Source organism: Rhinatrema bivittatum, chromosome 12 (assembly GCF_901001135.1).
Source record: "Rhinatrema bivittatum chromosome 12, aRhiBiv1.1, whole genome shotgun sequence".
NCBI classification, from domain to species: domain Eukaryota; kingdom Metazoa; phylum Chordata; class Amphibia; order Gymnophiona; family Rhinatrematidae; genus Rhinatrema; species Rhinatrema bivittatum.
In genome coordinates this window covers 17,107,694-17,134,032 of record NC_042626.1, presented here as the reverse complement: position 1 = coordinate 17,134,032, position 26,339 = coordinate 17,107,694, and the positions used below count along the sequence as shown (strand labels likewise).

The following is a 26,339-nucleotide window of genomic DNA, read 5'->3' as shown; positions in this document are numbered from 1 at the left end:
TATTTCCATGGTTTTCTCTCTAAATTGAACCGCTCTGAAGGTAAAAATCTTTATTATTGCTATATTTCATCGAAAGCGTGGATGTTTCAAGATATGGCAGAGATCAGTGGGTCATGCGACGGATAACCCTTTGATGAACGGCAGTACCAACAGTGGCTCACAAAACAGCCAAGCATGAGAGACATCACGCTCCTGCTGTTCATCCCTCCCTCCCCACCCCCCATCAAGTCCGGGTTACTGCAGGTCCTGGCCTTGTTTGCCCAGAACACCTCAGCCCTGACCAGAGGCAGCGTCAAAGCACTTCAGAGCTGCCAGACACAGGCTCAGTAAACACTTCCCTCTGGAAGGCTGGGGCGAGCTCAGCGGCTTTGTCCGGGCATGATGCTTAGCCTGGGTCGGTGAAGGAAATGGTGGATCCAAGGAAGGCAGAGATGGGGGGAGGGATCATGGACGCAGAGGCGACATTCCTTGAAAGCTAAATTGGGTTTCCCTGTTAGCAGGAAAAAATTCCTGGGCCACGTAGCATAGAAATTAGTCAAGCATTGCTCCATCAAAAGTGTGAAAGGCATCTCTGGAAAATAACTGGTAGAGTGTTTTGTACAGTGAAAGCATTTCCAGAAAGGCAGTAGGACAGGCTACCAAAATGATGCAGGGTCTGCACCAAGGGCCAGAGGACAGAGACATTTAAATATCTGAAAGATATTATGCACAAGCAGCAAACCGTTTTCAGAAGAAAGAAGCTCGTGGGTAGAATTAGGAGAACATCAGGAAATATTTTTTCACAGAAAAGGGTGATGAATGCGTGGAAGAGCTTCCCAGGGGAGCTGATGGAGACAGAAGAAGTGATGAAGTCCAAGTCAGCCTGAGACAAGCACAGAGGACCCCTAGTTGTGAAGAACTGAAGGAAAACCAGAGATCAACTGGGGACTATGGTGTTGTATCAGAAAGTAAACTGGGTGGACTGGATGGGCCCTTCAGTCCTTCCTCATCGGCCATAAGAATCTATGTTTTGTATTGTTTTGAGAGAAAGAGAGGGGATCTGGGACATGTAGTCATAGTAAGTAGGCAACAATACCAGAACACGCAATGGGCATCACGTGCCGTCCAGCTCGCAAGCCTGTGTGTTGAAAGCCGGAGCAAATGGTCATCTCTTCACCTGTCTGACTGGTAGGTATTTTTCATATACTGATTATGCAAATGTTCCAAAACTGCAAAACTACATCCTACCACCACCCCATGGTGAAACCCTAGAGCCTCCTCTGGTTTGGGGTAGGTGAGGAAATGTGTAGGTGCTGTTCCCCAGATCAGAAACGTGGTGGTGGGTGGATACTATCTGGCAAGGTTACAGGTACCTAAGCAGCCAGGAGTTTGGGCTACAGCCTCACTGGCTTTTTATAGCTGTTTAGATTATTACAAAGCTGGGTGGTAAGACTTGGAGGGTGGGAGGGCCTGGGTGTTAGATTAAATATGGGAATGAAAGAACTACTTAAGATAGCAGGAACCACAGAGGAAGGCAACAAAACTGACTTGGATAAGGAATGATATCCTACACGTGATCAAGCTTCTGTGGCTAACAGCTGGGATATATCCTCAACAGCTTAGACAGGAACTATGGAACTAGTGCAGTACCTTAGGGATCTGTACTGGAACCTGCGCTGTTGAACATATTATCCATAAATGATCTAAAAAAAGGAAATGAGTGAAGTGATCAAATCTGCAGACCATGCAAAATTATTCAAAAAGAGCAGCAGATTATTAGAAACTGCAGAAGGACCTTGTGAGGTTGGGAGACTGGACATCTGAATTTCAGGTGAAAATTAAATGAGGAAAAGTGCAAATTGATGCACACAGGAAAAAATAATCCTCAAATTCAGGTAGACAATGCTGGGTTCTGTATGAGGAGTCACCAGCCAGGAAAAGGATCTTGGAGTCCTTGTGAACAATTCATTGAAATCCTCAGCTCAGTGTGCGGTGGTGGTGAAAAAAAGCAAACAGAATTAGGGATGTGCATTTGACAGATCCATTTTGGTGGGTACACAGATACCTCACCAACTTTCTAGTACACACGGAAAAGATAATAATGAGATACATGCATATGCTCCTTTTTCCCGCGTTGTACTAGAAAGTCGGCGAGGTTTGAGTGTACCTGCCAAAACAGATCATCCGAATGCACATCCCTAAACAGAATGCTAGGAATGATCCAAAAAAGAATGACAAATAAAATGGAATATATCATATTGCCTCTGTATTGAGCCTTGATGCGACTACACCTTGCATATAGAGGGCAACCAGATCTACAGACATAGTGAAACTAGAAGAGGTGCAGAGAAGGGCAACAAAAATGATAAAAGGAATGGAACTGCTTCCCAATGAAGAAATGTTAAAGAGGTGAGGACTGTTCAGCTTGGAGAAGAGACATAACAGAGGTTTATAAAATCATGAGTGGGATGGAACAGGTAAATACAATGACAGTTATTAGACCCTTTCCAACAATACTAAAATAACAGGACACTCCATGAAACTCATCAGATTTAAAACAAATCAAAGAAAGTTCCTTTTTCCCTTAATGCACAATCAAGCTGTGGAATCGGTTACCAGAGGATGTGGCCAAGATGACTGGCAGAGCAAGGTTTCACAAGTTGCTGGAGGAAAACTCCTTAAGGCATCATTAGCTGGGCAGACTACAGGAATGAGTAACAAGAAACAGAACTATGTTTTGGGATCTGCTGGGAACTTGAGACCTGGACTGGCCACTGTTGGAGACAGGATACTGGGCTCAATGGACAATAGTCTGACCCAGCCTTCTGATCTTCCTATAAATCCCACGTGGACAAAGTTCATCTTCTCCTGTCAGATGTGTGTATTACAAGCCTATTCACTGTCTGAGATGTTTCTCTTGGGTCTCATGAAGGGAAGTGGATGAGGGGACCTAGGTTGACTTCTTGGGTGGCGAGGGGTCTGTAAGCAGTACTAACGTAAGCCACGGATTAATTAGGGGCATAAGTGGAACCCGGATAACATTTGATCTGAGTTGGGAGGGAATGGATTCTCTTTCTTCTCCAGCAATGGCAACCACCCAAACTGGCCAATCCAATTTTTGTAGGATGGTGAGCAGACAACTCCGGGTCAACTGGAACAGGTTGGACCAGCTTGCACCTTTTGTCTTGTTTATCTACTCCCTGCATGCAAAGGGACAAAATCAGAACAGGTTCAGCCTGTACTGGATGATTTGAAGACATCCACAACCCTACCCTAAAATCCTATCCTATCCTATGAGTGCTTTAAGTTGTACCCCACTGGCCAACTTGACCACTGTTTATAAAACCAAGATGACCACTGAAGTGCTGCTGTGAAAATCCTCAAACTGTAAATAGGCCAAAATGCTAAACATTACAGGAATGAAGGAGACATATCTATATCTGGATTTAAATGGAGCTTTTCCATTTTGTAATTTGGAAAATCTCAGACACTTATCTCAATAAGATGTAGGGCGATTGAGTCACCTTTTCCTGCCATTTATTTCCTGCATGGTTAGCTTCGGTGCTCTAAATTCTCATTACAAAAGCAGCATGGGACACTTCCAGCAGAGAACAGGGTGAAACTGGAACTCCTGAGTGGGAGTACTGTGTCCAGTTCTGGAAGCCACAACTTCAGACAGACAATCTAGAAGCCACTGAAATGCTCAACATTAAAATATCACAAGATGAGGATGGGACTGACGGACCTAAGCGGGTAAATAATTTGAGGTGAAGAGGGAGAGTAGGGAATATGTTAAGAAACATTGAAATACCACCACCGGTATAAATAAGACAGAACTGCCAGGCAGGATGCAGCGGAAAAGACATTTTAGAGCAAGGGGTCATGATCTGAGGCTGCAGGATCACTGGTGGACGCATGGAACTCCCTGCCGAGGTAGGCAGTGGGGGCACAACAGAACCAGAATTCAAGAAATCCTGGGACAAGCACACAGGGGCCTTTGTGGCTGAGAAGCAAAGAGGTAAATCCCAGGATTGGGTAGGGGCTGTGGTACTGTGGTAGGAAGGGAGACTGAGCAGACAAGATTGGCCCTGTGGTTGGGTCATTATCTTCTGTCATATTCAACGTTTCTCTGTTTGTAGTATGCGTGGTCTCAAACGCTGCACGTGCAAGAACCGGTTTGGGGTAAATTAAAAAAGACGACACCATGGTTTGCACACGCCGTCCCTGTCCCGCATCTGCTGTTTTTCCTCGGTGGCGGATACCCCCGCATGCCACGCTGTGCAGGCTCAGACGTGCTGCCAAGCCTTCCACCCCCATTAGCATTTTGTTTCAGTTTAATTTTTTTGGTTGCACTGTAATCTCTGCTGCAGCAGGAGCAGAATCCACTGATGGATACCAGTGCTCTAGCACAGAGACCTCTAACTAACCCACCCTCAACACACAGCTCTGCCAATGCACCTTAGTCCTGCTCTGTAGCTGCTATTCTAGTACCGAGACCTCCCCCCGCACACATGCACAGCTCTGCTTATGTACCTCAGTTCTGACCCACAGCACCGCCTGCTATTCCCATACTGAGACCCCCTCCCCCCTCCACACACACACACACAGCTCTGCCAATGCACCTTGGTCCTGCTCTGTAACTGCTCTTCTAGTACAGAGACCTCCCCCCCCCCCCCCCCGCACAAACGCACACATGCACAGCTCTGCTTATGTACCTCAGTTCTGACCCACAGCACTGCCTGCTATTCCCATACTGAGACCCCCTCCCCCCTCCACACACACACACACAGCTCTGCCAATGCACCTTGGTCCTGCTCTGTAACTGCTCTTCTAGTACAGAGACCTCCCCCCCCCCCCCCCCCGCACAAAACGCACACATGCACAGCTCTGCTTATGTACCTCAGTTCTGACCCACAGCACTGCCTGCTATTCCCATACTGAGACCCCCTCCCCCCTCCACACACACACACACAGTTCTGCCAATGCACCTTGGTCCTGCTCTGTAGCTGCTCTTCTAGTACTGAGAGACACACATGCACAGCTCTGCTTATGTACCTCAGTTCTGACCCACAGCACTGCCTGCTATTCCCATACTGAGACCCCCTCCCCCCTCCACACACACACACAGCTCTGCCAATGCACCTTAGTCCTGCTCTGTAGCTGCTCTTCTAGTACTGAGAGACACACACATGCCCCTGCGAGTGCACCTCAGTGCTTGTTTCTAAAAGCTCAGAAAGCTGGCAGGTGAAATCATTTCATTCGACCAACCTAAAATATTTGTGACTAGCTTTGGAGCATTAAACTCCCCCCCGAGCAGGTGAACGTACAGCGAGCTAGGGCTGAGGAGGTCTGCATGCACCAGTTAATTGCTGGGTACTGTTACTGCGATACGCTCCAGCAAGGGAACATTTTCCAAACGGCGCTGACTGCTGGGTTTCAAACAGCACTTTAAAAACCTGACAGCTAAAATCAAGAGAGATTACCACAGGACCCCCACCTAATCGCTGTAGATTAGAGGCCAGGGCAGAGCAGGCTGGGGAGGGTTGAAAGCATTTAGCTAGTAGCACATTATCCAATAACTTGTTAGTGAAAAGAGGTCCGAGGAGGACACTCTGTCCCTTTCCCTGACTCCTCTCCAGCGACAGGGGGTGTCAGAAGAGGGGGAGGGGGGGATGGAATATTCTCATCCTGCAAAAAGGCGGGGGGATGGGGGAGGGGGATGAGGGGCTTCCAGCACAAAGGGATGGGAAGAAAGGTGCATTTGGCCCATAACAAAGGGGAAGGCTTGAAAAGCGGAGGGAGAGAGAGAGAGAGAGAGAGATCCTACCCTTCCCCCCACCCTGCTTGAATTCATCTCTTTCATCTCTGCCGACTGACAGCCGGGACAGACAGAACAGCTCTCACATCGCCTTTTCCAGCCTTCCCAATGCACGAGCTAATGATTTCTTTTAACCAGTCAACATTTTTACATCCCTGCAGAGGCCAAACCTTCTCAGCCCAGGCTGGCCAGAGACAAAGAATTTGCAACCAAAAGAAAGTGACAGAAAAGCGCTCTGGGCCATATACACCCCCCTGGCTGGAAGAGTGGCTGTTTTGCTTCCCTCGGCCTGGCATGTTGAGTGATAGTAATTGTAATCATTTCGAGATTTTTAACCTGCCGTTCCAAACAATGTTCAAGGCAGCTTACGACATGTTTAGAGTTCAGACACAAAGATGTTGCTTGTGAATGGGCCAATGGCTTTTTTTTTATGGTCTTTACAGCCTAAATTCCTGATCGTCTATGGCCGCAGAATCCAAGATTATGTTGGACAAATAATGCTTGTTCATGTTCAAGTATATTTACTGATATATGTATATAATGTATATTTATCATTTTATGTATGTTTTATGCTGTACATCACCTACGTTTTTTTTTAGGCACTTAATAAATTTAAATAAAAGATAAAAAAGATAAAGAATCCCCAAACCTGAATCTCAAGGGCCGCAACCTAGTGGGGTTTTTCAGGATTTCTACAACGAATATGCATGAGGTATATTTGCATGCCCTGCCTCCATTACATGCAAACAGATCTCATGCATATCCGTTGTGGAAATCCTGAATACCAGACTGGGTTGTGGTTCTCAAATATCGAGTCTGTGACTTCCTGGATTAAGGAAAACAAAAGTTTGTACCAGTTCAGCGGTGTCCAACTCTGGTCCATAAACTAATCTGGTTTTCAGGATATCCACAATGAATATGCATAAGAAAGATTTGCATTCAAGAGAGGGCAGGAAGGGGGAAAAGCTGAGAAATGAACATATGAAGATGATTTTAATTAAAAAAAAAAATCTAAAAAAATATATTATAACCTGAAACATCAAAAGCTGGAAGAAACTAAAATCTAGAGCTAGCATTTTCTTATTGCTTTTGGAAAGCTAAGTCAGGAATCTGGGATAACACAGAACTAGCAAGCAAGGAGCTACACTGGGAGAAACAGGCTACAGGTAACACGTGCAATAAGCTATTATTATTATCAATTGGATAAAGTAGGTAATACAGTGACACAGCAAGAGATGCCAACAGGAAGTACAAGTCCAAAGAGCATCTGCACAAAACTACTACTAAATTAACTTTGGTTTGACTAGAAGACCCTTCCCCATCCTTAATCTCAGATACTTTCATCAAAGAGTGCTCCTGCTAACCACCAGTGCTACCCTCTTCCCACCACCTCCCTCCCAAACACTGCCAGTACCACCTCCTTCCCACCACCACCACCACTACCAGGGCTACCCCCTCCCTACCACAGCATCACCCCTCCCCACCACCCAGCCTTATCCCTGCCTCAGCATCCATGCTACCCTCACCCCAGGGCTACTGCTACCTCCTCCCTGCACAGGTCATCCTGATAGCGAAGGCGAAATTCAGCAGCCACCTCCCGAACAGGGCAGGATCAATAAACGCTGGAGTGATTTAGAAGCATAATTAATGAGAGCTATTTGTGGGGAGAAGGGGATGGATGAAGGTTTGGCATCTCTCATTCTGCAAAGATCCGAACATTCACAGAGACAAACATGGCCGGACTCAGATACTCAGGTATCATTTCAGGAATTAATATCGCAAATGAAAGGGCAATATGACTTCTTTTCATAAAGTTTGGGATAAATTCTTTGCTTTTTAGGGGAATGACTAAAACCTTAATACATTTGTAACTGAATGATTTGTTTTATAACTAAACATGGCCAGTAAGATGATTGATTGTCTATTAAGAGCACTTTTTTTTTGGGGGGGGGGGGGTTAGGAGGGGGAGAGAAAGGGAAAAGGGATCAAGCTAGAAGGGGATTTAGAAGTGTTTTAATCTGTTGCTTTCCTAATCATGTTTTGCTGCATGAATTCATAACCAGTTCTGTATTTAATTAGTCAGATTTGGCTCTTGCCTTTTCATTGATAGCTCAAGGTGAGTTACATGCAGGTACTGTATCCCCAGAGGGCTCACAATCTTACAATTCTTGTATGGCCTGTCTTCCTAATGCTTCCCTTCAGGCTCTCGTCCGTGCTTCATGCACAACCTCTGCTGTTTTCCTTCATTCCTCCATAGGCACTGCTTCTAAAGGCCATGCAGTTCATGACAGGATCATTCTCGTCCAATCAGGAAAATAGAAAATCCCAGCACGGCATAACAAAGTTTGTCTTTTTGCGTGCAACGCTAAGATCTGCAGCGAAAACCTTTCAGGGAGTAGACAGAAATGAGACTTGATCTAAGAAGGCTCAAGGATTGATTGTGTGGCAGTTAAGAGTCAATGCAAAAAAAAAAAATTGCAGAAACGTGCATTTGGAGTTCTGCTACTCAAGGGGCGAGATAATGATGTGCTCTCACCAGGAGAGAGACCTCATGGTGATAGGATTTGATGACCTTGAGGTAGTGCAATAGTGGGGTAATGCTGTGGCCAGACCAAGAGAGAGATTCAGGTGCACAGGGAAAGTCATAAGCAGTAGAGAGTGCAGGTGATAATGCCTCTGTGCGGGTCGTTGGTGAAGCCTCGCCTATAAGATTGAGTCAGTTTCTTGAGGCTTCACCTCTGAAAGGATATAGAAAGGGCGGAGGTAGTCGAGAAAAGCTACCACAATGGTACAGGGTCTACATCAATTCTAAACTCAGTTCTGCATGGTAAAGAAAAACTTTGCACCTTTGTAGCTCCTGCAATAAAAACAGATTACAAAAAAAAAAAATCATAGTCAAAATCAACCTTTAGAAAACTAGATGCGCTCCTGAAATTTTCACCTAATGTCACGGTGCAGGCTACCAGACACAAGCAATCCACACTATCAGCATATCATACAACAGTGCATTGTTCTAGGAGCCATATTGGTCCTGGGCATCGTGCATGCTGTGATACTTTGCATTGGACCAGACTAGAGAAGATTTTGAGATCATCAAGCCCCTTCATCAGGTGGCAGTAGTCAGTGCTGTCATGGCCGAGCTGGTGGCACAGCGGTAGAACTGGGAACTGTCATGTGGAGGGTGCAACTCGTGGCCCAGGTCTTCCGCTCTGTAAGTCAGCAGGAGATGAGGATGCAGCAGAGGAAGTGAACCATCGCTCAGTGGCGACTTCCACAGTCTGTGCTTAGGGGGCCACATTAGCCAGGTGCCCAAGGAAGCTACAGTTTGTGGCCCCTGGCTGAGGATTATCACTGCAGTGCCTGGGCTAGAATTCGTCAGTTCAGCCAGCTAGTTTGGCCATTGCTAGCAAATATGTGCAGGGTGCAAAGTGAAAATGTGGCAGATAGAATAAATGCTAACACTAGGCTACGTTCTGTTTGGTTATCTTACTCTCCTGTGGCACACAATGAGCAGTAACAGATAGCCTTCCTCATCTTCCAGCATGCTTGCTCCTCATCCAATAGCTGCGGTTAACACGAGAATCCAGAATCTCCATCTCTTTTGCAGATGTGAGGCCTTTTACTGGAACTGGATGGAGCTTTTGTTACTGACCTTGGAATCCTCTGGCAGCCACCCCCTATCAGATTATCAGGAAGAGCAGAGCTCCCATTACCTTTCAGCTTGGCAGAGGATTGTTTAGCTGCACAGCTTAGTTTGCTTTCTGAAAAGCTGCTAATTATTTAAATAAATAAATATATATATATATATACATATACTTTAAACACTCTTTGCACTAGGCCACAGTCTGGGTTTATTGAGCATTTTTTTTAACAAACAGGGTTCTTGATAATGGTTTGGAATTTGGTACTTCAGAAACGCACATGGCCCAGCGGCTCTGCCGCTCACTGCCACATGGAGGAGCCCAGTGGGGGTCAGGTCTTCTGCTCCTCGGGTCGGCCAGGGCCGAGGATGCAGAACAGAACAGAATGCAGAGGTGGCGCTCAGAGTCACTTGGGGGAGGGGGAGGGAAAGAAGGAATGAAATCCCAGTCGGTGCACAATGACGACCTCCCGGGGCCAGATTTGGGGGTCCACGACTGCCGCGGTTCAACAGAATTAGGTTCCAACTGCTCTGGTAGCCCAAAGGGGGCAAAAGAGAACTGCTGGCTGGGGCGGGCAGCAACCTCCAAGATGGATGGCCTTGCAGTCCAAAGACCAGAGTAATAGTTTCAGCTTGGATATGGTGTCCCGCCCAGGGCAGCTTCCAATAAATATAAAAAAAATAAAGCAAGCGATACATAAATAATAGAAAATGAAGCAATGTTTAAAAAAAAAAAAAAAAAATCAAATTAAACAGAAATCAATGCACTACAAACTAACTCCACACCTCCAGAGAAGGACAAAAAATAACTGAAGCCACAAAGCCATGCATGGTGTTAGCACAGCGGGCAGGTAAGATAGGTGTCCTTTGATCTTGCCTCCCTGGGATGGGGCTTCTCCCCACTTCCACCCTCTCAGTTTATCTTGCATTCAGAGTGGCTTTACCCTACACGCATCATCCTTTCACTAGCAGCTTCCTTTTGACATCAGTTCCTTGGCGGCTGAGCTCTGCTGCTTTCTCCAGTCTCCCTTCCCCTATGGTGTTATTATTATTCTGCCTCTTGTTCCATTCTTCCCCGGGTCCTGCGCTGACAAAAGGGCTGGCTCGGCTCCCAGCTTCGGCTTTAAACGCCCTGCACACCGTGGCCGGCTGCTTTCTTCCTCCCGTCGCAGGCCCAGGGCCAGGAACTCGCGGCTAATCCTGACAATTTCCGCTGGCTCTCCTCCAGCGAGCTGCATCCTCGCTCTCCTGTCACCTCCGTCTCCTGCGGCCACCCCCCCCCCCCCCCCCCAAAACCCATCTTTTCATTTCTCAGCTTTTGGGGTTTTGTTTTTTTTCTTTTCTTTTGCTGCTAGACAAAATCCTCACATTTCCTCCCCTCCCCACCCCCCCCAGGTTCCTCCCAGCACGTGCGCCCGAGCAATTACAGACTGGGCCGCTTGTGCAACTGGCACATTAATAACACGCCAGCAACACGTTAGAACCCTGCACTCTGGCATGGAGGAGGCTTATTGTGCTTGCCCTGGCAGTTGCCAAGGAAGGATTTTGGCTGCAGTTTGAAACAAGGGAATGCAAGAGGGTTTCTTTTTTTTCTACCTATTGCCCTAGATTAGGTTTATGAAGGACGGCAAAGCTGATGGAACTGGAGTTCGGACTTATTCACAGAACAGAACCAACATGAGGAGGCGTAGTGCAAGCTCCGCCCCCTGCCTTCCACACACACAGCACGGGCTGCAGACGTGCAGGCCCCCCCCCCCCCCCCATACACCCACACTCTCCCTTAATGCCCCGCCACATCACAGTGATGTGGAGCAGTGTGAACTCAGCAGGGAACTCAGCAGCAGCAACTGCAAGAAGGAAAAAAATGACTTGGGCCCGTGACGCCCTGGCCCTGAAGGAAGGAGTTTGCGTGCACGTCTACCTTGTGGCTTCACGGAGGGCCCCTGGAAAACCAGAGCCGTGTGTCAGTCTTTAGCAGGGGAGAGGACCTTTGCCTGCTTCCTGCCTGTGAAATACCTTAGACTGATATAAGCGCATGGTACATACGGGGCTGGGTGGGGCGGCTGAAGTGACCCTTAACCTTTACATATGCTGTGGGCTTCTTTAAAGACCACACCCAATCCTTGGACTCCCTAGACTTTAATGGTGTCTGATTACAGACCCTGGGAAGAAGGGAACCCAAAATTCCTATTTGGTACCAAACCCATCTGGACTCGACCCACAGCAGGAGAGAATGCCGGACCCCTCTCTTCTCACCGGCTCCCTGAAAAACGAACCACAGGCACATAAACTATCACCTTTATGATGGCCTGGCCCAGTGTGCTTCAAACTTCAGCAGGCAAATCCCACACGCAATGCGGTCTTCACTGTTAGCTCTTCAGCTCAGCGACTGTAGCTTTAAGATCCCTCTAAATAAGAAGCTAGTGACACCTTCCTCGCAAACTGCAATTAACGACAGAGAGCACATATGCAATTGTCCAGGGGATACCCAGCTGCCAGTCCCATAATCACCTCTTCCATCCCCACCAGCAGACAGCTCTGTCTACCCTACTGCCCCCACCACCACTCCCCGCGCCGGGACGACTCCCAGCAGGTGCTGGGAGCAGGCCGCACGCTGAGATTTTAATTGGCAGGACTGGAGGACAGCTGCTCCTAGGATGGGTCCCAGCTTGCACAAACCTTCTCCAGATTGATCTGTCTTGGGAAGGAAAGTGTTGGTCTCTCCAGTTTAGAAGCACAGGGGGGGGGGGGGGGGCCCTGCCAGTCACCAGCAGCAGTGGGTGCTTTGAACATGAAATAAAAGGTGGAACAAATAAGCAGATCTTCACGAGAGCTTCAGTTCCACGTTTCTGTCCAAGGAGAATCTTCCCTTCCCTTCCCTTCCCATGGGGTCTCCAGTGCACGTGAGATTGAGCGAGGGAGACACAGTTTGTTGCTATAAATACGGTATCCATGGGTTTGTTTGTCCAAGTTGGGCTCCTTTGTACTGGAGGTAAACAACCGAAGGTTTGTAAACACAACTGACCTACAGAGACTGAAGGGGGCCCAATGGAAAACACACAGGACAGCACCGGCCTGTTTCGGGTACACTGAGATCCTCCTAAACAGCTCTACTCAATACTACTGGCCTGTTAAGAGTTTGTTTATTTGCTCAGCTTGTAGTCTGCTGATCTACAAATCTCAGCAGATAACACAGATACATAATCATAACACAAAAAAAACGAGACAATGCAGCAAACAAACAAATTATTTATAAAACCATAATTAACCAGCATAGCCTAGATCTAAGAGAACAAGCAAATACACTCAGCATGGAGGCTACATAGCCGACAACTCGCTGTGTGAAAGATCCACAGTTACACAAGCCAGAGCCTCCAGATTGAGTGGCAAACAGGAAATGCAAGAGTAAAAAGATGAGACTTAAGAAGTTTTCCGAATCAGAGAAGATCATTTTCCCCCGGGTAGATTATTCTATAGTCCAGGGCCAGCTGTACCAAAAATCTGTTCTCTGGATGCAAGCAGGCAAATACACTTTACAGATGGAATCTCACAGCAGCGAGTAGGATGCTATCCCCGCGCCTCAGAGGCAAGATCAGATTGTGATGACTAAAATCGGATGATCAATGCAGTCGTGAAAGGAAACAGCGAGAGGCATGAAGTGCAGGGGCGGAATCTTCCAGTTCCAGGCTGGGTCAGGGGACGGGGGCAGGGATACAGAGCCTGCCACCTCTACAGCTGCAGGGCTCGGGGGTACGGGCATAGGGCCTCTCGCCCCCTAGAGACGGCTGGAGGCCATGGACACAGATTCACGGAGCCTGTCACTTCTAAATTGCCAGATCAAATGAAGCCCCGCTCACTATTGACCTGTTTGGTTCCCATTTGGTAGTCGCTCATTGGCTTATCTGTAATAAATTGACACTGAACACTGTTGGGTTCCTTTCAGCATAATTTACTTTCAAAATGTCTCGGAACGAGCGGTGCCCACTTCACAGCGGCGCTCGCCCACGCCTTCAGCGCCCCCCTCTATTGGTGTGCATTATGAAAGCCATCGTACCATCTGAGGGGGGAGGGGCGGACCCACACACCGAGCTCGCTGCTGTCGGAGCGACGGATGAAAAGGAAGCCGCGTTTCCCATTGCCTGCAGTGTTGGACGTTTGGGCTGGTGTTGGGACAGCCGATCTCACAGCAGCTTTCGGACACACTGGTTTCTGCCCGGGCCAATGTCCAGGGGGTCAAGAGCAGAGTGGACAGGAACAATAGGCACATCACCTACGATATTACTCTGGGGTGGAAACATATTTCCAAAACTTAGGTGCCAGCCAGCCTTTTTCAGAGCCAAGGGAAACAATTTCTTGTAACCTTTTAATTATTTTTAATTTTTTTTTTTTGGTGCTTTTCCCTCCCTCACAGCATCTTTCCCCCCTTCCGCTTCCTTTAGCCTCTGTTAGCCACTTTTTCTCACCTCTTGAGTGGGCAGGGGGCAGCCTGGGTCATGGCAGGTTCTCAACAGGCCCAGGCCAGCAGCAGGCGACAATTTTCAGGAACTCGGGCGACCCAGGACCTGGGATTTTTCCATCCCTGATATTTACTCAGTCAAAATAAAAGATTTATAAACACAATTCCTGTGTCCAGGACACGGCACCGAGCTTTGTGTTGCAGGAGATCCGGATTTGAAGCTGCCATCCTTCGGGGGACCGGACAGGCCTGGGCGTGGCATGGAGGTGGTACGCAAAGGCCTGGAAGGAAACGCAGCTGCGGCTACGCTGGCGGTACGGAAGGTGCACCTGAAAGGACCCTCAGCTGCCCTCTCCACCTGAAGTTATTCCTGGCTCCTATGAGCAGGTCAGTGCATGGAGGGAGAGGCTATGGCAGGAGCTTAGCAGTACAGTTTTCTGGGTGGGGACATTCAGGTCACAGCGCTCCACGTACCACAGTTTCCATTAAATCCTCCGCCTCCTGCCATGCTCTACTGATGGTCTCCTTCAAGCCCTAGGCTTCCTGTGGCACCTGCTTGCTCACCCCCTTGTAAAGAGCTTCTCAACAGTCAGGACGTGGCTCAATGCGCCGCCTGACAACTCCTGGTCTTGTGAAGGAGCAGCACAGCAAGGGAGACTAGGGAGATGTGGAAAGTTTTTAAAACAAGAAATCCACCCGGCCTCGTGCATTGATCCAAGAAGGCTTAGATTTGGGGCCGGCTCTGTGACAAGCCCATGCGGAAGAAGACCCGTCCCCATTTCCGGAGCTGGTGGTCCCTGCTCCTCGGGGCCAGCTGGGGGCTGGGGACGCTGCAGAGGTAGCATTCACGCCACGCCCCCCCCCCACCCGCAGAAGAGGGCGTCCATGCCACTGCTCAGGAGAGACACCTACTGGCCGACTCGGGCGCATACGTTTACCAAATTCCAGCAGCACTGCCCGACGTGTCAGAGGTGTGGAGAGGGGATGGCAGAAGAAGGCAAAGGGAAATCCCCACGTTGCTGTAAAAAATGAGGGCTCCTGGTGCCAGATGCCAGCTGAGCCGGAAGCCCGAAGCAGCAGAAGAAAAATGCCATGTTAAAGAAAATTCAAGACCTTTTGCCTTAGGTATACTTTTTTAACAAATGAAATTCCCAAAGTCTCTTTTAGATTGTAAGCTCTACTGAACAGGGACTGTCTCTTTTTTTTTTTTGCCTTGTTACACCCACGAGATGCAGAAAGCTTAGGATTTAAGCAAAAAACCACACACACACATAAGGCCTCATTTACTAAGCATTTTTTCCATAGACACAGCGTGGGAGAAAGCCTTAGCAAATCGGGCCCATAATTTGGTAAGTGACAAAACCAACAGCTGTGGATCAATTTTTTTCTTTTAAAACAAGTGTTTTTTTGTTTGTTTGTTGTTTTTTTTAATAGAGATGGATGATAACAAAAATTGTGTTCAGATGCGATTATTCTAAGAAGGATTTGTGTTAAGCATTATCTACATTTAAAAACAAAAAAAGGGCAGATCTCAGATCGGCTGGAACAAATAATCTTAATGAAATGTCACTGGCTTGATAATTTGATTTGCACTTAAAAAAAGAAAAAATTGGCCAATAATGGAAGGTACATAACAGGTCTCCATCGCTCGCCCTGTATGCCTGTTTACCCCATTCTCTACTCAGTTTTTTACATGAATTTTGGTTTTTAAGCCAAAAAGCATTCTTCTAGATTATCTTATTTTTGTAAAAGGCCCTGATATTATGCATCTGTTCCCAAAATGAAAGCAAGCAAGAATGCATGCAGCCACCCCTAAAGTGCAACCTTTTAAAAACAATAACCTAATTCACAGATACTAAAATGAGAGCAGAAAGGAAGAACAGACTTGAACTGTCAGTTTCTCAGCGTCAAGCCCAAGGTACTTCAAGATCCCTCACAAGCAAAAAAAATATATATAGACTTCCAGGGTCCTTCTGCAAATGCTTCATTTAAACAGGTTTGTGTATCTCTGGGATGTCCTTACTCATTCTTAAATTTGCCCCAAGTGCAAATGCTATTTACTGCACGATTCCTCAAATAAAAGTTTGTACTATGGCCCAGGTATACACATGGTCTGCATATCTACAAGTATGCATTATTCAAACTGAAAATCTGCATGATTTATGAATCCTTGTATTGATAGCAAAATTACTTTGGACAACATCACATAACTGAAAGCAGAATGACCCATTATCCTCTGGTCATTCCCTATATCTGTTCTTATGCTCAGAGGAGAGGCCTTACAGGCATCATTCTGTGAAGAATGGTCAAAGCAATTTCCCCACATCAATCTCCATTGCTTGACCTGGCTACAAGTACATGCAGAGTTCCATTTTTAGCCGGACTGAGGGGCAGGGGGAGCAGTGATTTGTGCAGGATTGGAAAATTAAGCACGTAGACTGTATCTTCAAATCCACACACGTTATTCGCCTAGAAACTTTACTTACATAAAATAGCAGGAGTAAAACGTCAAGAGTACTTTGTAGCTGCGGGCAATTTTCAAAGGGATGGTATCTGTGAACTTTTGCACCTAGGTAGTTTGAAAATTTAATGCGAGGATCTGTATACAAAATGGATCTCACTTGCCATCACTGGAACATTTGTCATCACAGCACTCAAAAAAAGCAAACACACAACAACAAAACTAGAACAAAACCAACAACTTTACAAACTCTTCAGCTCTACCAAGGAAGCATGTACCCACCTTAAGTAGGTCCCTCAAGGGCAGCAAGCCGTAACAAATGATCTTCACCACATTAAAAAAAAAAAAAAATCAGCAGTCATCTTGGTCACAGCTAGTAGCCCACCCAGAACTTTCCCACATCCACACTCATCAGGCAACAGCACCCCATGGTTGTGATATCCAATGTCAAATCTTCCCAATCCCAACTGTCAATGTCTACACCAAAACAAAGAAGCTGATCAGCCACCTGCTCAGTCCCTGGTCTTCCCCATTTCATTTTCTGGTCGCCAGGCACTTAGTTCCACAGTTACATCACTAGTGTGCTGTTGATCTCATCTCCAGTCAACGTTATTTGGCCAACAGTACATTTACCTAGCAACAGCTATCGCACACAACTAAGAGCTGAATGTACATAATTCAGAAATGGTCCCAAAGCTGGAATTCGTGGATTGTAAACAAAATCTTCATCCCCCTTTTTTTGGAAGGAGTGATGAGGGAGTGGAGACAGAGGTTTGACCCGACAGTTTTCGCCTGCTCCTTTTGGGTTTACAGTACAATCAAAATCAGCCCCTACCGGAGCTATGCACCATAAACCTTCACTAGCAAATACTCGGGGTTTTAACCGCCCCCCCCCCCCACTCCATATTTAGCCTTCTTCTGCCCCCCAACCCACCAACTCTGAGCCATCAGGCCAACTCCATAACATTAGTTTGAAGTGAGTTGAACTTGATGCTATCAACTAGACTATGTAACAGTATAAACACTCTTTGAAAGCTGCTAATCATTGGTGGTTCTTTCCGAGGTAGATGAAGAGCAGGAAGTGAGAGGAAGTGAGGTTACTATAGTGTTACCAAAAAAAAAAAAAAAGAATACAAAATATGCTGAGCAACAGGGAACAAGAGGTCAATGCGGAAATAGCACCAATTCATGACTCACTCACTCAACTAAAAAAGAAACCCAAAAAAGACAGAATACTGGCAATCTAAAAGCTACATTTCTAACACTATCTTGAAAAAGCAGACAAAGACCTTACCTGAGACAGAGACCTTCATGACCGCCTCCAGAGGCCTGTTGTTATCCAGAGCCCGACTCAGCTTCAGCTCCCCAGTGGTGTTATTCAGAAGGACCAAATTCAGCTCATTTCCTTGTTCAAAGCTAAAGGACAATGTATCAGACACATCTGGATCATAGGCCGGGATCTTCCCAATGGACCCATTAGGAAAGCTGCTGGACTTATTGGTGATGTAGTTATTGAAGATTATCAAGAAGTTTTTCAAAACTGGGATGTTGTCATTTTTATCCAGTAGTCGGATGTGGACAGTAGCCCTACTCACCAAGGGAGCTGAAGTGGCTTGGACTACAATGACATATTCTGACTTCACTTCATAATCCAGGTCCATGAGTGCTGTCAGCTCACCAGAAAAGATGTCCAGCTGAAAGACCTCAGGAATGTTACCTTCAACTATTTGATACATGATCTGTGCATTGGTGCCTTCATCTGGGTCCATGGCTGTGATCCGGGCCACCACCAAGCCTATCGGGCTGTTTTCTTCTACAAAAATGTCAAACTCATCCAGTTCGAAAACAGGGGGGTTGTCATTCACATCTAGGACAGTGATCTGAATGTCAATGGGCATTTTTAAGGCTGGTATTCCCTTGTCCACAGCGAATGCCTTCAGCTCATAGAGTGGGACATTCTCTCTGTCCAGTCTCCTCAGGGTCCGGACAATGCCAGATGTTGATTCAATGAGGAAGTCTCCATCGCCATCATCTCCTCCCTGAAAAGTGTAGGAGACTCGTCCATTCAAACCAGAATCTCGATCAGTGGCTGAGACCTGAAGAACACTAGTGAAAGCTGGCACATCTTCATACACAGAACCCTGGTAACTGTCTCTGAGGAACTGAGGGGGATTGTCATTCACATCATTGACTAGGATCTCCAGGTATGTTGTGTCAGACTTTTGAGGAATGCCATTGTCTTTGGCAGTGATAGCCAATGTGTAAGATACCTGGTCCTCATAATCCAAATCCATCTGGGTGGTGACAGCACCAGTGTCTGCATCAATTTTAAACTGAGGGATGCTATCCTCCATGAAATAGGTGATTCGTGCATTCTCACCGGTATCCTCATCTGTGGCACTGATGATCACCACAACAGTACCCACGGGCCTGTCTTCATTGATATTAACTGTGTAGTGGGAACTCTGGAATACTGGACGGTGAGTGTTGGCATCTGTGACGTTAATAAATGCTTGGGCAGTGTCAGATCTTGTCCCATCTGAAGCTGTGATCATCAGTACATACTGTCTCTCCAGTTTGTAATCAAGAGGTAAGGCCAAGGTGATGAGACCTCCACCACTTTGGCTGGTAATGGAGAAACGATTTCTGGTATTGCCACTGGAAATCTGATAGGTAATCACGCTATTAATATCCCGGTCTATGGCAGAGACGGTTAAAACACTTGTCCCCACAGCTGCATCTTCATTCAGCCTCATATAATATTCTCTCTGTGTGAACTCAGGATTATTGTCATTGACATCCAAGATGGTGATACTGACACTGGCTGAGGAGGTCATTGGAAGGCTCCCATGATCCCTTGCTTCCACCCCAAAACTATAAAAATCCACTGTTTCTCTATCTAGTTCTGAAGTTACCACAATCCATCCATTGTTGCTGTTGATTGTGAAAGGGAAATTGGAACCTGTATCTACCAATTTGTAATCCAGGCGCGCATTCTCACCAGAATCGGCATCAATAGCTTGAATGTGTATAACAGAATAGCCTATGGGCACGTTCTCCAAAACAGTGGATTGGAAAGGGGTACTGACAAAGATAGGGGCATTGTCATTGACATCTAAGACTTGGACAGTCACTAGTCCGCTGATATTGGAGAGAGGTGGCCTTCCACCATCTTGTGCCCTAATCCTGATGGTGTATTCCTTGGTCATCTCATAATCCAACTGACTGACAACATCAATATTGCCAGATTGTGCATCAATATAGAATTGCCCACGGGTGTTACCACTCATAATACTATAGTGAACCACAGCATTGGTTCCTTTGTCCCGGTCGGTGGCAGTGACCTGTAAAATGCGAGTGTTGGGTGTCACATCCTCTGTCACCTGGACTGTATAACGTTTTTCACTAAATTGGGGACCATTATCATTGTCATCTTCCACAGTGATTTGGACAGTGGCAGTAGTGCTACGAGGTCCAGGATCTCTGCCTTGATCACTGGCTTCTACCAGTAACTGGTATGACTCAATGCTTTCTCTGTCTACCAAACCTTTGGTTCTGATGACCCCTGATCTTGGGTCAATTTCAAACACCTCATTCACTGTATCATTGTTAAGGATCTTGTACATAATGTTAGCATTGAGGCTGGCATCACCATCAGTAGCCCTGATTGTGAGCACTTCATACCCAATCTCTAGGTTCTCCCGCACACTCTCTTTGTATTCCTGTTGCTCAAACACAGGGTCGTGGTCATTCGTGTCACTAACCGTGATGGAAAGGGTGGCCATGGCAGTGCGTCTGGGGGAGCCATGGTCTGCAGCAGTAACTCGGAACACATGGGTGCTTTTGGTTTCTCTGTCCAGTTCCTCCACTGTGGTCACAACCCCAGTCTGAGGGTCAATGACAAAAAAGTTGTTGGACCTGCTATCAAATAGGGCATCCATAGAATAGTCCAGCCTGCCCGCTTCTCCCTCATCAGGATCAATGGCTTTCAGTAGGATGACAGGTGTGCCCGCTGGCTTGTTCTCTGGGACGGACACCTGATAAGTAGGGGGTTGAAACTGGGGGCTGCTATTTATGTTTCTTTTTCTCCTGCTCCCACCCCTTGTGCCCAGCCCCACAAATTTCTTAAGATGCGTTTCAAAAGCCACCATACCTGGGGAAATTAAACCCAATCTCCAGTGGATCTGAAAAGGACTGCTGTAGCCTGTTGGCCCCTCCCCTTGATTCCCTTGCCAGCCATGTTCCGGACATCGGTAGCAATGAAGTCTTAAGTGCCGGAGATCCTCCAGTGGGTTAAGGCAAAGCTCCTCGGCAGTGAACAACTTCCCATCCTGGTAAGAGAATTCAAGTGTCCCTAAAACTTTACAGCTTGGTTCACAGTCTCCCCATGGAGCTGGCACCAATCGGGGCAGGGGCACCAGAGGAACCCCCACTCCCAGGCACAATGTTTGCTCTGTCAGGCTGCTGTCTTTGGAGCCCAGCAAGGTGAGGATCTCTAGGTATCTAGGCTGGTGTGCCCTAGAGTGATGGCTGCACTGCGTCCTGCTCCTTGACACCATAAGCTGGGCAGATATAAAGCTACCAAGAACCACCAGGGATGAAGCTGGAAAGGCCTGCCCTTCCCAACAGCTCCAAGTCAGCAGGAGAAGGAAGGGTGGGGAAGAGCACTTGGCTTGCTGGCGGGGCACGGACCAGCGTCTATGTAGTCTCCTAGTGGAGTCCACAGAAGGCCCCTCTCTAAGTGGACCCAACAAACAAATCCCATTCCAAGAGGTGCTGGAGGGGGACAGAGGGGGTGCACTGGGCCACAGGATAAAGCTGTGCAAGGGGGGCACCAACAGAAACAGCAGTGCCCAAGACAAGGGCAGGACAACAGGCATGAAAGAGAGGCTTAGGTGGCACCTGAAGCCTGGGCGCAGCATCCCTTCCCACAGAGCCTGGCCGGCTTGGTCAGAGACAGCAATGGCAGCCTTTCTTCCTGGCCGAGGGCCTCCTCCTGTGCATGATGCCAGGAGAGCAGCACCCACTGCTGGGAGGTTCCTGGAGCCCTGGCCGCACTAGGGAGGAGGAGGATGTCCCAGAACAGAAGTGGGAGGCCAGGCAGATGATGCACCCAGCCCCCCTTTCATGTAGCCTTAGAGCCTCCCGGAGAATTCACTGCTTTGTGAGAACCTCCCAATGGATCAGAAGAACCTAACTGTACTCCTAGAAATCGCCCCTTGCCTTGTGCAGCACCTCGGAGCCCTGACCTCCTGCGGCACCGCGGAGCCACGCAGTGCCACGCAGTTCCTCTTCCCTGCACCCAGGACCCCCACACTTCCTGCAGCACCTGGGGGTCCCCCCCCCCTTGCAGCTCCTGGGACCCACGGCAACCTCTCTTCCCCGCACCTGCTCCGCTCCCGCTGCGTCTGTTGGGGCTGATCCGCAGCTTCCCTCTTTACATTGATCCGATCGGCTCCGGTCTCGGTGTATTTCCGGGAATTGCTCGGTCGTTCCTGCTGCCTTTATTCCGCCTACAGGTGCTCCGCTCCCGGTGTAGCTCCGGAGCTTGCTGCACGGTCCCTACTCCCGGTGTAGCTCCGGAGCTTGCTGCGCTGTCTCTGCTCCCGCTGTGTCTCTGAAGATTGCTCCGGTGTCCCTGCCCCGGGGTCCCTACTCCCGGTGTAGCTCTGGGGATTGCTCCGCTGTCTCTGCTCCCGGTATAGCTCTGAAGATTGCTCCGGTGTCCCTGCCCCGGGGTCCCTACTCCCGGTGTAGCTCTGGGGATTGCTCCGGAGCTTGCTGCGCCCTCCCGGTGTAGCTCCAGCACTGCTCTCCTTGCATTGATCCGCTCGGCCCCTGCACCAGCCCGCAGCCTGGAGCGTCTTAAAGCGGCAACGTCAGCGCAGGAGGGGCCCACGCTGAGCTGCAGGAGGCGCAGCCCATGCTTAGCTCAACTCTCTAGTCCACAGCACCCAAACGGATAAAGAAATTCCCCCGTTCGGCGTCAAAACGGCAATCGCGAGGATCGTTCCAAATGCTACAGTTTTGAAGTTTCAGACATTAAACGCTGTTTTATGTCAAACGCTGACTGCATGCATTCAAATCCTCCAAAACTGATTTAGCCTTGCTTTGTAAGCGGGGCACTGTCAAATCAACATTCAATGCTAATTCTGGGAGGAAAAAGAATAGTTTAGCCAAATTTAGAGGGTAGATCTCATGTACTGGCAAACCATAATATAATTCAAAAAAATAACATTTAAAGTTCAGTTACTTCCACCTCAAGTTTGTTTTGGAGGCTTGTAGAAGCAAAAAAAAAAAAAAAAAAAGCTAATTCCTATACAGGTATTTATAATAAACCTTGAATGTGAAAATTGGCAGGTTTCTTCTCTACATAATTTAGTTTTGGCAGCAAGAGAATGAAAGACAAGAGACATCTCACCATCAGTGTCTGCAACAATGTACAAGACACTTCACCTGTTTCATTTTTTGTGTAGGTTGATTTTCTCAATTTCATAGTCCATTTTGCAAAAAAATGTTGTTCGGGACAGAGAACAATTGCTTTCATGCCAGGGTCCCAGCACAGCATCTCCAGAAGACGGATAAGGTGGTGTAACCCGCCCACCCCACCACCTGCAGGAGGAGGGTGCCAGAGATGCCTTCCCCTGCGCTCTGGTGGGCCAGCTCCGGGCTCACCATTATAGCCACGAAGTGGTCACCCAAATCTCGCAGAGAAGCCCCGCAAACAGATCACGGGGGGGGGGGGGGGGTGAGAGGGGCACGGAGCTGGCAGCGTCCGCCCAGCAGGGCCCGTGCAAGAGGCCGCTCCAGCACAGCACCCATCTGGGCCTCTTGGTGGTGGCACAACAACATCCTGTGCCCCGTTGCTTTCCCTGTGATATGAGGTGACAGACAGACGGATAACTTTGTACAAGAATGCTTGGAAGGGGGGCTTGTTCTTGAACGTGTGCAAACTGGGCAACTCCCTGTGAAGCTTTTAGTTTTTATTTAGCCAGCAAGAGGATTCCCAGGCAATGGGGTTATCCGTGACCTTTCAGGCCTGCGTGGGCCCCTCCGCATTCTTCTGCCTTAGAATTAAAACCCGATTATACACAGTCCAAATGTCTATGACTTTACTGCTATTTGTAGCCAACAATAACTGCCTGGGCAGAATTAACACTACTAATGATTTTTTGTTCTCTTTGGAAACTCGGATGGCTTGAAATATGCCGGAGACAGGTTAAAAGCCCAAATCAAAGCGACGAGCGTTCTCATGTCACATCCTAGAGGCCAGGACAGGTTGCCTTGCTGGTCGTGGAGGTTTCTCCTGCCCTGTTCTGGGTTCCCAGTTAGGTTCCAGCCTCTTGGCTTTTGTTTTTTTTTGGAAGCAAGAACCTGCCTTGCACCCTTCCATGGGTCTGAGCAGAAAGGCCGAGGTCTTAAAGGGGCACTGCCGCCGCTGGAGCCTGCCAGACAAGGCAGCCTGAAACCTTGGCACTGGCTGGGGCGACAGAAGAATCTCTTACAAAAGGCGGGTTTCACATTTGCATTTGAATTGGGAAGCAGAAGGCCCCAGAACGTGTCTGAAAGGGACGGTGCTCTGGCGAGGGAGTCTTTTTCTGAAGCCGAGTGTCTGATGGGTTCAGCCAAATTCCAGAGCCTACTAATTTCTGGGGGAGGGGTCGTGAAGACCTTTGAAGCAAACAAAAAAAAAAAAACCACATAAAACATATAAACACAAAACATATATAAATGTAAATATATATGTGTATGTAATTATGTATATATGTAAATCAGGCTGGCAGAGCACTGCCAACATGCAGTGCCAGGAATTTCTTTGCCCTCACTATGCTATTTGCTCCTTCTCCCTTTCATGATAGACTGAGCCCTTCCTAAGCACTGTTACTCCCCTCCCCCTATTTACAGTCCTCCCTGACAAAAGAAATGGACTTTTATTTTAAATGTACAGAGAAAAATATTTGGGGGAGAGGTGAGTGGGACCAGGTTTGTAGAGGTGGGGACAGGGTGCATGTTGTATAGGGGTGGGCAGGGAGGGGCAGGAAGGGCACCTTTACCTCCCCCGCCCCCCTCTCATGGGGTTGCCAACTGGCTCCAGATTTTCAGGACAGGTTCTTCCGGTTCTGGTCTTACCCCATTGCATGCTGGGATTTGGGCCTTACTTTTCTAAGGAATTACAATAGGGAAATTAGAACTATAATTCCCTGCATGCAATGGAGTAAAACCAGGACTGGATCAATCTGTCCTGAAAATCTGGAGCCAGTTGGCAACCCCCCCCCCCCCTCCCCCCCCCCTTTGCTGCTGGGTTCCTCTTTTGAACAGCACAGCAGCAGTCCTGCAAGCTTCCCTCTCAGCAGTGTTGTGAATTTGGTTTGATAATAAAAAAGTTGGCTGACTTGCTGTAAGCCGTGCTCTTTTATGATAAGAGTTCCTTTTACAGGAGATGTTTTACCTTCCAGTCTTCCTCTGGGGGCACACCAAAACTCCCACTCACATACTCAGGATGTTACAGAGGCCTCCTTTAAACTATTTTTAAAAGCCTCTAAAATTCGATTTATGGTCTATTTTTCAGCGCTTCAAAGTGAATTACATTCAGGTACTGTAGGTATTTCCCTGTCCCTAGCGGGCTCACAACCAAACAGGCCGATGCAGTATCATGCGCTCAGGCTAGCACACAGGTTAACCCGTGGTTGGACGCACTAGGCTAACACCCGATGCAATAAGGGGATTAGCGCATCCAAGACACACGTCCAAACCAACTGCTATTAATCAAATTGACTTAGGGAATAGCCACTGCTATTAATTGCATCAGTAGCATGGGATCTTCTTAGTTTTTGGGTACTTGCCAGGTTCTTATGGCCTGGATTGGCCTCTGTTGGAAAGAGGATGCTGGGCCTAATGGACCCTTGGTCTGACCCAGTATGGCAATTTCTTATGTTCTTGTGTTCTAATATCGCTCATCATATGTAAATGCCATGTTGATGAGGCTATTAGTTACTACCCCGATGTTAAAAAAAACCAACAAAACGTGCACCCAATGCACACATTTTAACCCTCAAAAATTAATGTTGTTCAGGATAGAGCTGGTGCTGGAGCTGGCATTAAGTCTTGAGACGTCCCAAAACCTGAACAAAAAAGCAGAAAATTCTGCTTTTCTGTGGTTCCTCTGACTTAATATTGTTGTGATGCTAAGTAAGAGGAACCATAGAAAGCAGCAACATGGAAGGAAAAAAAATTCTTCATGGCGGTCAGGTTAGGAAAACAGACGCTCGTAAAACTGAGCGTTCATTTTCCTAACCCGCACACAGCCACCTCTCCGGGGCACCCAATGGCGAGGATGCGCTAGGGATGCACAATTTATTCCTAGCACGTCCATTTTCGTATTGCATCAAGCGCCCAAGAGAGGTAATTGTGCGCACGGTAAAAAAACGTGCACCCAGTTTAGATGCACTTTCTTTTTTTTTTTAACTTTATTGAATTTCATTCGACACGGTGAACCATACCACCCTTCTAAAACGACTTTCGGACATCGGGATAACAGGTACAGCTTTCAAATGGTTCGACTCTTTTCTCACGAACAGAGGTTACAAAGTAAAGATCAACAACAAGGAATCTCCGCTCATCAACACTACAAGAGGTGTTCCTCAGGGCTCTTCTCTGTCTCCTACACTATTCAACCTATACCTTCTCCCCCTTTGCCAGCTGCTTACGAATCTTAAACTCAAACACTATCTCTACGTCGACGATGTCCAAATCCTGATCCCTATAACCGAATCCCTTACAAAAACACTGAAATTCTGGAACAACTGCCTCAAAGAAATCAATGACCTCCTGACTACCTTAAACCTTGTACTCAACACGTCCAAGACAGAAATGCTCCTTATATCCCTCAACCACAAAGATAGCCTATTCACAAGTCACAACAACACCCTGGTCAACCAAGCAAGAGACCTAGGAGTTATAATCGATAACCAACTAAATCTAAAAA

At 47.5% G+C, this 26,339-nt stretch overlaps 1 protein-coding gene across 1 annotated transcript in view; it reads right to left on the bottom strand.

Annotated features, from left to right (window-relative positions):
• The window catches only part of CELSR2 (cadherin EGF LAG seven-pass G-type receptor 2), a 139,329-nt gene extending 117,139 nt beyond the window's left edge, over positions 1–22,190 (bottom strand). The window contains exon 1 of the mRNA XM_029574255.1: positions 17,649–22,190. Within this exon, the coding sequence (XP_029430115.1) occupies positions 17,649–21,276 (3,628 nt within the window). The 5' untranslated portion in view covers positions 21,277–22,190. The remainder of the gene's footprint in view (positions 1–17,648) is intronic.
• Between the last annotated feature and the right edge of the window lie 4,149 nt (positions 22,191–26,339).